This window comes from Phacochoerus africanus, chromosome 7 (genome assembly GCF_016906955.1).
Source record: "Phacochoerus africanus isolate WHEZ1 chromosome 7, ROS_Pafr_v1, whole genome shotgun sequence".
In the NCBI taxonomy this organism is placed as follows: domain Eukaryota; kingdom Metazoa; phylum Chordata; class Mammalia; order Artiodactyla; family Suidae; genus Phacochoerus; species Phacochoerus africanus.
The window spans coordinates 4,045,596-4,058,665 of NC_062550.1; the positions used below are offsets into that span (position 1 = coordinate 4,045,596).

General features: G+C 56.6%; 1 protein-coding gene across 2 annotated transcripts in view; it reads right to left on the reverse strand.

Moving 5' to 3' along the window:
- Positions 1–13,070, reverse strand: part of FAM118A (family with sequence similarity 118 member A) — a 30,896-nt gene that overhangs the window by 8,832 nt on the left and 8,994 nt on the right. For both annotated transcript variants that reach the window (XM_047785997.1, XM_047785998.1), the window contains exons 3-8: positions 12,418–12,670; positions 9,302–9,523; positions 7,342–7,470; positions 5,242–5,527; positions 3,548–3,580; positions 1,811–1,894 (exon numbers count right to left, since the gene is read on the reverse strand). In XM_047785997.1, the coding sequence (XP_047641953.1) occupies positions 1,811–1,894; positions 3,548–3,580; positions 5,242–5,527; positions 7,342–7,470; positions 9,302–9,523; positions 12,418–12,670 (1,007 nt within the window). The remainder of the gene's footprint in view (positions 1–1,810; positions 1,895–3,547; positions 3,581–5,241; positions 5,528–7,341; positions 7,471–9,301; positions 9,524–12,417; positions 12,671–13,070) is intronic.

Sequence of the window (13,070 nt, forward strand, 5' to 3'; positions counted from 1 at the left end):
GTGTTTTAAGAAGTTTTCTTATCTAATAAAGAATAAACTCTGTTATCTGAAAAGCCTCTATCCTGCTGTTTTCAGGAAGAGGGTAGGTCAGACAACCAGGAAAGTCTCTGCCATCTCTAGAGATGTGAAAAGACATCACGGTCCTAAAACAACAGATGCTATGAAGACGACGAAATCAGAAAACAAAAGCTGAAAGGAAAAAAGAAAACAAGAGCTTAGAAATTAGCAATAACACTCAAAAATTTAGCCTGAGTAGAAACATAATTTTAAGAATCTCCCAGAAAGTTTTTGAAAAAAAAAAAAAATGAAGACAGAAAATGAAAATTAAAACATTAAAAAAAACAAAACACAGCAGAAATTAATTCAAGAGGCCCAACTAATATGATTCAATGAAGAAGGAACAGAGAAGACGATTCCAGAACTGGAGGAAAAAAGAACTGAACAAGATACATTAAAAGGATTTCCATCTACATACAACCTCCTGAAATTTCTCACCACCAAGGAGAAGAAGATCCTAAAGCTTCCAGAACGGAAAGCAACAGGTCCCCACAGATGAGAGACGGGGGTCGCACCAGACCCTCTTCAACAGGAAACCCGGTTCCTGAAGGATCCCACACTCCCACCAGCCCTCGGGAGGCTGGCCTCGCACACGGCGGCCGTGGGAGCTGCCGGAGGAGGTTCTGGCTGAAGCGGGTGGCATGGGGAGAAAGCAGACCCGGCACCGCCCAGGAGGGCGAGGAAGGGGCTCCAGGCCAGGCCATACCCTCCGGCCGGAACAAGGAAGACTCAGAAAACGAGGGGCAGCATGATTAAGAGAATACAGAGGAGTTCCCATGGTGGCTCAGTGGTTAACAAATCCGACTAGGAACCATGAGGTTGTAGGTTCGACCCCTGGCCTCGCTCAGTGGATTTAAGGATCTGGCATTGCCATGAGTTGTGGTGTAGGTCGCAGACGCAGCTCGGATCCCATGTTGCTCTGGCTGTGGTATAGGCAGGCAGCTGTAGCTCTTATTCGACCCCTAGCCTGGGAACCTCAATATGCCGTGCAGTGCGGCCCTAAAAAGACAAAAAAAAAAAAAAAAACCCACAGAAGCAACACGAACACCACGAATCTGCAACAATGAAAAATGAGCGTAATTAGGAACTGTGAGGAAAGGAACTCACTGGACCTTGATCTAAGCAGGACACACGGCCGCAACTCACAAGCTGGCCAACCAGGAAAAATGGTTCCTGCCTTTTAATTAAGTCACTGCTTTTGTGTTCCAGCTTTTAGAGCCAACCTGTAGACCGGCAGGTCGATGTAAAGCCCGGTGGGCTTCGGGGAGGTGAGGAAGGGGAGGCGTGGAGGACGGAGGCCCCGCAGCCCCAGCTTCACTATGGGACATGCTGTTACCATGGACACCGGGGGGAGGCGCGGGAGGGCCGCCTCCCCGGGACAGCGCCACCTACCGACCAGGTGCGGACAAACCTCACTCCAGGAGAGCCTGACTCGGAGGCGGCTGCGCTGCGCTGCGCTGCGCGGAGGGGGCGCCTGAGAAGTGAGGGCGGGGACTCCTGAGAACATTGCGGTGCCTGAACTGCAGGGTTCACGTCAACACTCCTGGGCTGACCTGACGATTTGCGTTCTTTTTCTTCACTAAGGTGCTGACTTAGAGGAACAGAAACTCTTAGAAGCGGAAGCTCTGGGAGCTGGAACGGTGTCCACGTCCCCCCTGTCCCCAGGAGGCCAGGGCGTCAAAGCGAGTATTGTCACTGAAAACTACAAATGCGGCCCGGCTGCAAGAGGCCCCTGAGAGAAAGGCCATCATACCGGTATCAGATTGCCTGGGTTTTTTCGAAACTTCAATTCCATTTTCTTCTAACTTCCTCTTTGCGCAGTCCTGGCACGCATTACCTGAAAGAGGAAACCCTGGGTTAAAAGCCTCTCTGAGGACGGCTGCCTGTCATCAACAAGAAGACACCACTTGCTGGAGAGGGTGTGGGGAAAAGGGAGCCCCGGGGAGGCTGTGCTGCCGCTGTGGACAAGAGCATAGGGATCGCTCCCAAAACTCAACAGAACCCCCACATGCCCCACCAATTCCACTTCTGGGTGCATATCCGAAAAACACCAAAAACCCTTATTTGAAAAGAGTTATTTACGCCAAGGCTCATGCAGCATCATTTACAGTTGCAAGATATGGAAGCAATCAAAGTCCACCAGCAGATGCACTAAGAAGATGTGCAATGTGTGTGTACACGTGTGTGCGTAGGTAGACACACACACACAGGACAACGACTCAGCTAGTAAAATAAAGGTGGAATTTTGCCATTTGCAGCAACATGAAGGGACTCGGAGGGCATGACGCTAAGCCAAGTCAGACAAATACTGTCTGTCCCTTACACGAGGAACCCAAAACACCCAAGCTAGTGAGGTAACAGCAGAGGAGGCTCACAGTAACTTATATAAAATGGTACAGCAACTATACTTCAATTAAAGAAATGTTTTGTAATTTGAAAAAAACTTAACCTATTCTAGAATCCACCCTCCAGGACCAGCTCATAAATCTGATTTAACTGGGGCACCAACCGAGCAATCGCTGCCATGTGCTGCAGCAGTCTATCGAGTTAAGGCTTTTTTCCAAAGCTCGGCCACTCTGGGAGTGAGAGGAAGCAATGATAACTGTGTTCTTCTACATGGAAATAAGCTAGAAAAGGAAAGCTGAAGGCAACTGTTCTCTAACTGCCACCCCCCACTACCAAGACGCCACCTGGGGCTCCGCTGAGACAGGCCAGGAAAGGACCCACTCGCTGACAAAAGAGCCCCTTCTAGCCCAGTGACAGCCACGTGGGAGCACCAGCCACCTGCAGTTCCTGTCGTGACTCAGCAGAAACGAATCCGACCAGGAACCTTGAGGATGAGAGTTCAATCCTGACCCTGCCCAGTGGGTTAAGGATCCGGCGTTGCCGTGAGCTGTGGTGTAGGTTGTGGGCTCGGCTAGGATCCAGCGTGGCTGTGGCTGTGGTGCAGGCTGGCAGCTGCAGCTCCAACTCGACCCCTAGCCTGGGAACCTCCACATGCCACAGGTGTGACCCTAAAAAAAAAAAAAACCTGGCACCAAGTTCACCCATGGGTAAGATTAGATGCCAGGAGCCACTGGCACCTCGTCAAGTCATAAATGGGCAGGGTTGAACCCAGCAAGAAGAGGACACACATTTCAAGTAATAAAAATAGAAAAATGCACATAAATAGTTAGAACCTACAATTAAAACCTCTGAAGGGGATGGGTTAAAAATTACTACATCTGAGGCCAACTGGTCCGATACAGACTCTGGTTCAAGGACAGGAAGCTATTCTCAGGCAGCGGGAGGGGCCCGTGTTTGGCGAAGCTGTGCTCCCCAGGGGATGGGCTGCATCTGCCATCCCTTCATGAAGGCGCTGCTCTGTGTCATCTCAGCACAACTTAAGCTATGTGTTCCAGGTGGGGGACGCCCTGTGACAGTTAAGGAAGGAGCGGCAGGGAGCCTGTGCAGGCAGAGGACAGGCTGCGAAAATCCAGAGCTGCTTTACCCAAGGACGTGGTGCTGTCCACTCGCTCAGCATCTGGAGAAGAAAGGAAAGGCGTCAGCACAGCCGAGACCTCACAGCGCTGCCTCCGCAGGCAGCCCAGCTCCCGCCACAGCCTCCATCTCCCTGCCACCCTCTCCAAACAAAAGCGCCTCAAGAACGTAAGCCCACGGCCACAGAGTGCAAGTCCCCTGGCAGCCTGTCCATCCACTCAGCTGCCAGGGTCCAGCAAAGGGGGCGTCTGTGGGGACAGGAAGCCCTGCCATGAGCGGCGCTCCGAGGCCAGGTTAAGCCCGCGGTGGGGGGGGAGGCTGCCCCCTCCACACTGAGTTGCACATTTGACTCTGCTCTTGGTCCAGGACCCCAACCTCACCTCCACAGAATCTGGGCACCAACTGGGAGAGCAAGGCACCTCTCTGAGCTCGTCTCAGCAGCTTGAAAATCACCTACTTAGTAGCAGTGGATACTGTGACTCAAAATGCTATACGGGAGTTCCCACTGGGGCTCAGCAGCTTCCTGACTAGGACTCCTGAGGATCCCTGGCCTCTCTCAGGGAGTTAAGGATCTGGTGTTGCCACGGCTGTGGTGTAGGTCCAGATGCAGCTGGGATCCCGCGTGGCTGTGTCTGTGGCGTAGGCCGGCAGCCACGGCTCCAATTCAACCTCTAGCCTGGGAACCTGCACATGCCACAGATGAGGCCCTCAAAACCGAAATAGGTAAATAAAGTTGTATATAAAAACATACAGAAATGAAAGACACTCAAGAATGTAAATTCGTAGCAGTGTTACCCACAACGTTCCCCTCTCTCTCTCTTTGTAAAACTACCATCCTATAGTTACACTCTTATCAATGGAAATGCAACTAAAATGGTCCGCCTTGTTCATGACTAGTGCTTTTAACAAGGACTAGAGGCAAGAACCAAGCTGCTGGATCACGCGTGCAGCCAGCCACCACGACCATCGCGTCCTGCGGTCTTCAAAGCCATTGCTGTCACCCCCAGCCATCTGTGCGGCTGACCCACCCGCCGCCAGGGTGACGGTCTGGTCTCCTGTCCCGGTGACATGAGAGCCAAAGCGGACCTTTCCCGGCTGCCGTTCTTCGTGCTGCCTGACACTGAAGGCAAAGCCATGACCTGCCCGAGGGCCTCGAGGCGGCCCCTTGTCGTGGTCATTCCTGGCAGGTGGTCACCGCTCCCCCCCGCCCCCGGAAAAGGGAGGGCCGGGGCAGGGAGTGCGGGAAAGGGTGCTGCGCTTGGCACCACAGGGAGAAGACGCTATGGGAAAAAGGCAGCTCTTCCTACAGTCATCCGGTGCCTCTGCAGTTGTAACTTTAAAAGGCACTGACAGGGTCAAGCTGTGAGAAACCTGCGGTTCAGGTCTTCGGCGTCCCGGCTGAAGGAGCCGGCTGGGAGCTGGCTGTCTCGGTTAAGGGAGTTGGAAGCACGGCCTGTCCCCTGAAACGGGCAGGCGTGGACAAGCACGCTGTTAAGTGTCAAGTTCCAACTACCCCAACCTTCTCTCTGTAAAGTGCACAGAGACGCTAAAAAATAACAGTAACAGGAAGACCAGTGGATCCAAGAGTAGGAAAAACTCCCTCTTGATTTTATTTTACGGCATGTCAATCATACCTACCAAAAGGGGGAGAAACAGGAAGAATCCTCGCGGTTTTGTATACTGAAGCAAGGCAAATGCCCCTACCTGGACTTCGCTGCTGGCAGATCTGAGAGGCGAGATCCTGCACGTATGCCGGGAAGTAGTCGAAGCAGTCCCCGTAGGACACGACTTTGATCCCGTGCAGCAGCATGTCTGCCTGGTGCTTAAAGAAGTGGTCCTCGCTCTCCTTGAGCACGACCATGTAGTGCTCCAGATCCACCTTGTTGGGCACCGAGTAGAGGAAGAGGGCTTGGAATATCTGATCCCGGAGCGTCTCTCCGCAGCCCACAAACAGGAACGACTTGGTGCGGTACAGGTTCTGGAGAACTTCCTGGGAGGGAACCGAGACGCTGAGCTGCTCATCTGAAAGGGAGTCAGGTCCCATGACTGACCCCAAAGTTACACCTTTGTGCTTTTATTTTTTTCTTTCTGGCCGCTTGTGGAAGTTCCCAGGCCGGGGACCCAACCTGCACCACCGCAGGGACAACGCCGGATCCTTCACCCACTGAGCCACCAGGGAACGCCTACATGATGGCCCTTTTAAATCCCTGCTCCCTGACGGGGCTCCCCCAGGAGCCACGCGAGGAACAAAGTAAGGAGAAAGGGAGTGGGAGTTCCCGCCGTGGCTCAGCGGTGACGAACCCGACCAGGATCCATGAGGATGCAGGTTCGATCCCTGGCCTCGCTCAGTGGGTGAAGGGTCCGGCCTTGCCGTGAGCTGTGGTGTACGTCGCAGACATGGCTCAGAGCTGGTGTTGCTGTGGCTGTGGTGTAGACCGGCAGCTGTAGCTCTGATTCAGCCCCCTAGCCTGGGAACCTCCATATGCCACGGGTGTAGCCCTAAAAAAAAGACCAAAAAAAAGAAGAAGAAGAAGAGGAGGAGGAAGGAAAGAGTGGGCCTCTTCCTGGGTCCAAGCCAGGGTAACCGGCCCAGTCCCCAAACCCCACCCACCAATCTTGTCAGTGCAGTCACGCAATTCAGATCTTCTAGAATTATGTACAGTTTTAAATGGTTAAAACATAATAAGGACGTGAATTTTTTTTTTGGTCTTTTTTTTGTCTTTTTGCCTTTTCTAGGGCCGCTCCTGCGGCATATGGAGGTCCCCAGGCTGGGGGTCCAATCAGAGCTACAGCTGCTGGACTACACCACAGCCACAGCAATGCAGATCTGAGCCGCATCTGTGACCTATACCACAGCTCACAGCAACGCCGGATCCTTAACCCACTGAGCAAGGCCAGGGATTGAACCCACAACCTCAGGGTTCCTAGTCAGATTTGTTAACTACTGCTCCACGACGGGAACTTCCAAGGACATGAAATTCTTTTCAGAGCTGTGCACACACCAGGCCCCAGAATTAACATCTGTCTCAATGGATCACAGCCAGGAACCCTGCAGGGAGGGGCCTGGCGTCAGGAGAGTAGGGTTTGGGGGGTGAGGGCAGGAGAGCTAAGGAGGGGACCAGGGACAATGACCCAAGCGAGTGGGCACAGAGAGACACAAAGCTTTGAATCAGTGGGGTCACTCAGGCAGAGAATCACCAAGGAGAGCCTCAAGAGAGCGGGTCGGCGGTGAGGCTTCTCATCACACACCAACCGCATCTCGGCTGCAAGGCCACACCTGGGCCCCGGGGGTTTGCACCCAGAAGAGGGCCAGACTCTGAGCTCGTCAGTGACTCAGTGAATCCCTGTAGTTACAAGCGGGTTTACAAAAAGCTGGGAGCAGTGTCTCCACACTTCATCTTGTCTAGGATATCCAGAAAGCTCACAGACCATGACATTTGAAAACTAGGTTTAGAAAGAAACGAGAAACCGCTGAGAAAGGAAATGCGTGAGTGAGCACAGGAAAAGGAGGAGCAGGGAGGAGTGGCCAGAGAAGAACCTTCCAGAATGATGCAGGGCCTGCAGGTCACGCCAAAGGAACTCAGCTGTGTCCCTGGGCAAGAGGACCACTGAGTGTCACTGAGCATCTCTTCCAGGGCCCGGGAGCCACACGGAGGGCGCCCGGCTCGCCCCACCCCGCCCGGTAGGAGCGTGACCCGAGCGGGGATGGGGGGCCTGGAGCCCAAGTCACTGCTCAGGTGGCCCCAAAAGGCTGGCGGCCATGCAGCGCAAGGGCACAGCTGGTGCCCGTTCAGGGGAGCGTACCATGACTTCCGGGTCTTGAGTAACATCCTTATACCCCGAAGGATCCAGCACCATGCCGCAGGGGTCGGTGTACAGGCCGTGGATGTGCAGCACGCCGTACCTGATGTGCCCCCTCGCCCACTGCAGGACCTGGCAGAGCAAGCACACAGGGCAGGTCGCCACTGTTCCCAGCAGCTACGACAGGAATGTGGAACCTGATTCAGGGTTTCTCAAGCCGCCCTTGCAAACAGTAAGAGAGACGCTAGGATTGTAATTACACCTTTAAAAGTGGAGACACTAAGCTGTCAGTGCCCGTCATTCCTGCCCGTGGCATCGACAAGAACGGAGATGGTTCTGGGAAAAACTCCCCCAGCATCTCAGACCCCAGCAAACCGCCAGGCCTGCTAACCTCTGCCTTCATGTCTCGTGCTGTGTTTGCACTACTGCTGTGTATACACTGTGGTCACACCCAGAAAACAGATGCAAAGGAGAAATACCTGATTCGAGCGCTCTACAGAGCAAAGGCCGCAGGAGGCGGCCCTGAGGCGGAGCCGCTCATGAGGGCAGCCGCGGCGGGACCGACAGCCCCGGACACACGGACGGACACAAGCAGCCAGATGAGCTCCTGACACCACACCTGGTGCCCGTGTCACTAAGGGCTCGGGAGGGGCCTGCGGCCACGTTCACCCTCCAGCCTCCTGGGCCACGGCCCTCGAGCCAGGCAGCACGTCCGGGCTCTGGATGAGACTCCACGGCCGGGCCTTGCCATGCAGAGCGGGGCTGAGCCCACCCTCTCATGGGGAGCGGGTGACAGGCGGGGGTGACATAAACCACAGGCCAACACAGAGAGGACGCAAACCTGTCATCAAAGAAATACGATCAAGACGATGACTGTTCAGCCTCCGTAAGAGAAGAAATAAAAATAAAACCCGCTCGTATCCAGTGGGAGAAACGCACCCTGGGTTTTCAGTAAAGCCACGTGCGGGCGGGTCTCTGGTCCGAGAAGCAGAGGCCCCGCCCACAGCCGGGGGTTGGGGGTGGGGGTGTGGACCGCTGGTCTTTTCTGGAGAACCCTTGGGTCATTTACACCCTTTGTCTTTAAAATCGTCACGCCCTGTGACCCTAACACTTTCCTAGGAACCTGTGGCAGCCTCGTCTGTAACTGTGATCGGGTGCTGACAACAGCAGAGGAAAGTTAACAACTATAATCTAGTTCCGGGAGTTCCCACCGCGGCTCAGAGGTTAACGAACCCGACTGGGAGCCACAAGGACGCAGGTACGATCCCTGGCCTCGCTCAGTGGGTTCAGGATCCAGTGTTGCTTTGCCTCTGGTGTAGGATGGCAGCTACAGCTCCGATTGAACCCCTAGCCTGGCAACCTCCACATGCCGAGGGTGGAGCCTTAAAAAAAAATCTAGTTCTCAGTAAAACTACATTGAAAAACCATGCTGCTTTTTTTGGGGGGCGGGGGGGGGCCTGCGCCTGTGACATGCAGAAGTTCCCGGGTCAGGGATCGAACCCAAGCCTCAGCAGTGAAATGCTGGCATCCTTAGCCCACTACACCACCAGGGAACTCCTAACACCATGCTTTTAAAAACAGCTTAATGACAGGAAAACGCTCACAGTGTAACATAAAGGGGGGAAAATCAGGCGAAAACCTTTACATACACTGCAACCCCAAGCTGTTAATGAACAAGGCAAATTAACCACAATCCACAGCGAGAGGACTGTGGGCGAGTCTGTTCCGGCTCTGCCTTCACCACCCAGGCCTCCCACAAGGAGGCCCACGAGGAAGTGTAGATGCCGAGCCCCGCGCAGGCCAGGGGGTCCTGACAAGGGGGCAGCACCCATCCAGGGCCCTCGGGCCTGGTCCACGTGGAGAAGGGCCTCCTCGAGTGAGCGGACACACCTTCCTGCTGCCAGGGCCGCGGGGCCACACCCACGGCGGGAGGGCGGGGCAGGGCCCCGCCAGCTGTCCGCACCTTGGTCTTGTCCTTCAAGTCCAGAGACTCCATGGGCTTGCTCTGCTGCCGCCCGAAGACCTCCAGCAGGTTGTCGTAGTTGGTGGTGAGGGCCATGGCGCCCCGCTCCATCAGGCTGAGGATGGACTGCAGCACCAGCGGGTTCTGGATGTGCCGCTCCAGGTCGTCGAAAACCTCCATCAGGCAGTCCTGGAAGAAGCTGGGCTTGGTGTCGCCCGTGCGCTGCGGAGAGGTGGAGCCAGAGTCAGGAGAAACATCGTCTCTCAGCCGCTACTCCACACCTAGGCAGCTGATGAGAGCCCGGGTGCTGGGCACATAGCAGTGTTTTTAAAAAAGAAAGAAAACTGCTGACCTCGCAGAGCCTGGAACTCTGGAAGAGGCCGAGGCAAGATGCAAGTCTCTAAGTAAAAGGTCGGCTGTGATGGGCGCCACAGGGAAAGCAGAGTGGAGAGAGGGGGCCAGCCCCGCGGGGCAAAGGGTGGACAGGTCACAGGGCATCCCGTGGGGAGTGAGGCGCCCTGGAGGGGCTGATCCAAGCTGGCAGGGGGTGCGGAGGGAACAGCGAAGGCCGGGCCAAGGGCTGCAAGGGGCCCTGGTCTCCAGAGGGGAGTGAGCGCACCTGTCCCAGAACCAGATTTCGGAACCAGATTGCGGGGGCCCAGAGGTCACAGTGAAGACCGTGGCTCTCCTTGCGCCACAGCCACAGAGGTACCGGTTTCCCCACTGGGCTGGGAATCGGGTCATACCGGGAGAGAGCCAGCGGGACAGGGCTGAGGTCTGGCCCCTGCATGCAGCACTGAGGGTCACTGGCAGCCTTGACCAGAGCCGCCTCGGGAGCCCAGCTGGGCCACGCTGGGGAGAGGGAGGCCACCGGCAACAGCAACAACCCCTCCGAAGAGTTTCAGTGTGGAGGGAGCAGAGGAGGGGGTGCTTCGTGCTCCCCGGCGTGAGCGCCCCTCACCCAGCCCTGCACTGGGACTGGCGGGACGGCTGGCCCGCACCCCAGCCCCCCGCATCGGGAGTGCCCACACCTCCGGCCTCTGGACCCCCAGTCACCCTCAGCCCACCCTCCCCACACCACCATGCTCCTTCTCCACTGAAAGTCAGCTCCCCACGTCCCTGGCACCCTGACGCCCTGACCAATGCGTGTGCGGGCGGCACCCGCTCACCGACAAGGCCCCTCGGCGGTGGTGTCTCTGTCACAGTTCGAGGTGGGTTTCCCATCCACGCAGTCGCCCCTCTCGGCGTCACGGCCTCTGCCTTCCTCACCCCTCGCCTCCAGTGGTCTTGTCCCACCTCCGCCATCCGCGCCTACGGCCACGTCCTAGACCTCGTCATTACCAGAAGCCCTGGTCCAGCCTCTCCCCCACCTGCTCGGGTCTTAGCACCCGGCTCCCGGGAGACGGCACCCCATCAGAACTGGCTGCCACCGGCCCGTCTCAGTCCCCACAGCCTCCCTTGTCCCCTGAAGCAGCTGAGACCCCCTCATGTGCCACTGGGGTTGCTGCTCACATACGCTCTCCCCAGTCTGGGCCCTCCCCGGGCGGACCCAGCCCGGATAAAACCAACGCTCCACCTGCCCGGCCCCACGGGGACACACCGTTCTGGTTCTGAATGGCCTGACTCCTCTTTTAAGGAACTTCCCGAAAATACACACATGTAAACCTCCCAACCCTCCTCTCCTTGATTAAGGGGCCCCGAGCCGCCCAGCGTCCTGCAACCCCACTCCGGCCCATCGACCCTGCACCCCCCACCCCAACAGGACTCAGCAGCTTGTCTGTAAAGGACCACAGAGCAAACTATTTTGGTCACACGGTCCCTGCTGGTGGAGCATGAAAGCAGTGCTAAAAATGTGCAAACCAATGGGGCGCATTTTACTTAGAAAAAGAAGCCACAGCCACCCCCTGTGATGCCAGCTGCCACACTTGGCATCGCCACCCAGCTAAAACTACTTCCCAGACTCCAGTCAAGCCAGGGGGGCCATGGGTAAAACTATGGCCAGGGCCATGAAAACAAAGTGAGGTGTGCATCAGAGCCCTAAGGGCTGCCACATGGCCCTCCCGCCTGCCGCCCCCCGCCCCTCACTAGCTGGATGCACTCTTTTCTGGCAGGAGGCAGCGCGGTGAACCTTAAGCACAAGGCAGACACTGCGGTGAGGATGGCAGAAGCACGAGGGAGCCCCCGCGCTCCCCGGGACTGCCCCCCACCGGACTGCAATGTCAGAAATGTAAGTGCAGAGAGTTCCCGTCGTGGCTCATCAGTAAAGAACCCAACTAGCATCCATGAGGACGCAGGTTCAATCCCTGGCCTCGCTCAGTGGGTTAAGGATGCGGTGTTGCCGTGGCTGTGGTGTAGGCCTGCAGCTGCAGCTCGGATTCAACCCCTAGCCTGGGAGCCTCCATATGTCTTGGGTGCAGCCCTAAAAAGACAAAAAAAAAGAAGAAAAGAAAAGAAAGAAAAAGAACTGTAAGTGCGGCCACGTGGAAGCCACGCACTCTGGGTTCTCTGCAGGCGCCCGAACCCTGACCCCTGCGTGCTGGTCTCCAGGCTTCCTCGTCACTCCTCCAGCATCCACCCCGCAAGGTGCAGGTGACGGCCAGCCGTCCTCAACAACTCGATGAGAAGAAGCGCGCCTCGGGCCTCTACCACACGGCCTGTCGGACCCGCTGACCCCAGGGCATCACTCAGCAGCCTCCTGTATCGCCAGCTGCTCTTCCTCTGCTGGCCCCCTCCTCACAGCAGACAAACAAGCTGTGTCTTCGCCCGTCTTTAATGTTTAGGAGCCACTCGTCTCGTCATGAGCAGATGTGGCGGCCCGCCTAGACCAGAAACAGACCTGGATGCCCGCCCCCCCCCCCCCCGAGGAGCCCCCGAGGGCTGCACCGTGAACCCCCCGAGACGGCGCACGTATCCAGGCTCCATTTAACACAGACTGCGTCGGGGGACCAAAGCGTGCCTGCATCCCCTGGTGAACTGAGCCGTCTCTGGCTGGCCGGCGCCCTCCGGGAGGCGCGGACACAACGTGGGCTGGTGGGAATTGAAATGCTCCATCCCAGCTTCACCACCTGGCCCAGAGCCTGCTGTCGCCCGCACGCTGGCTGGGCCGAGAGGCTTACCGGGGACATCTTCCGGATCAGATCGTGGGCGACCACCAGCAGGTCCCTGTCCTTTGTCACCTTCCTGCGGAACTCGGCCACATCCCCCGGGTGCAGCACCTCCAGCTGCTCGGCGGCCTCGATGACGGCCTCGATGCAGCTCCTCCACGAGCAGAGCGCCGGGATTCCCGGGGCCACGGCCGCGCTGACCCCTGTCCCCATCACCAGGAGCAGCTCCTGCGGCTGTTTCCGGATGAGGCTTTTTAAAAACTTTCTGCTCAAAAACAAGGGTGGGAGAGAGGGATGGTCAACACGAAGTCCAGGAACGCGCAGAAAGTGCAGCCCGGAAGGGCCTGCGAAGGGTCGGGTCAAGCCCAGCAGGGACGGGACACACAGGCAACGTCCCTGAGTTTCTACTGATGGCAACAGAGCCTGTGTGTTAATCTCACATGTTCTAGCCTCTTTCCAGAAGGGACTTGGGGATGGTTGTGTCTTATTTACCTGAGTTCCCTACCGTGCTGAGCGCACATTTAAGTGATAATATGTTTGCAGACACAAAAGCTCAGCATGGAGTTCCCATGGTGGCTCAGCAAAAACGAATCAGAATAGCATCCATGAAGACTGGGGTTCGATCCACGGCCTCACACAGTGGGTGAAGGATCCGGTGCTGCCGT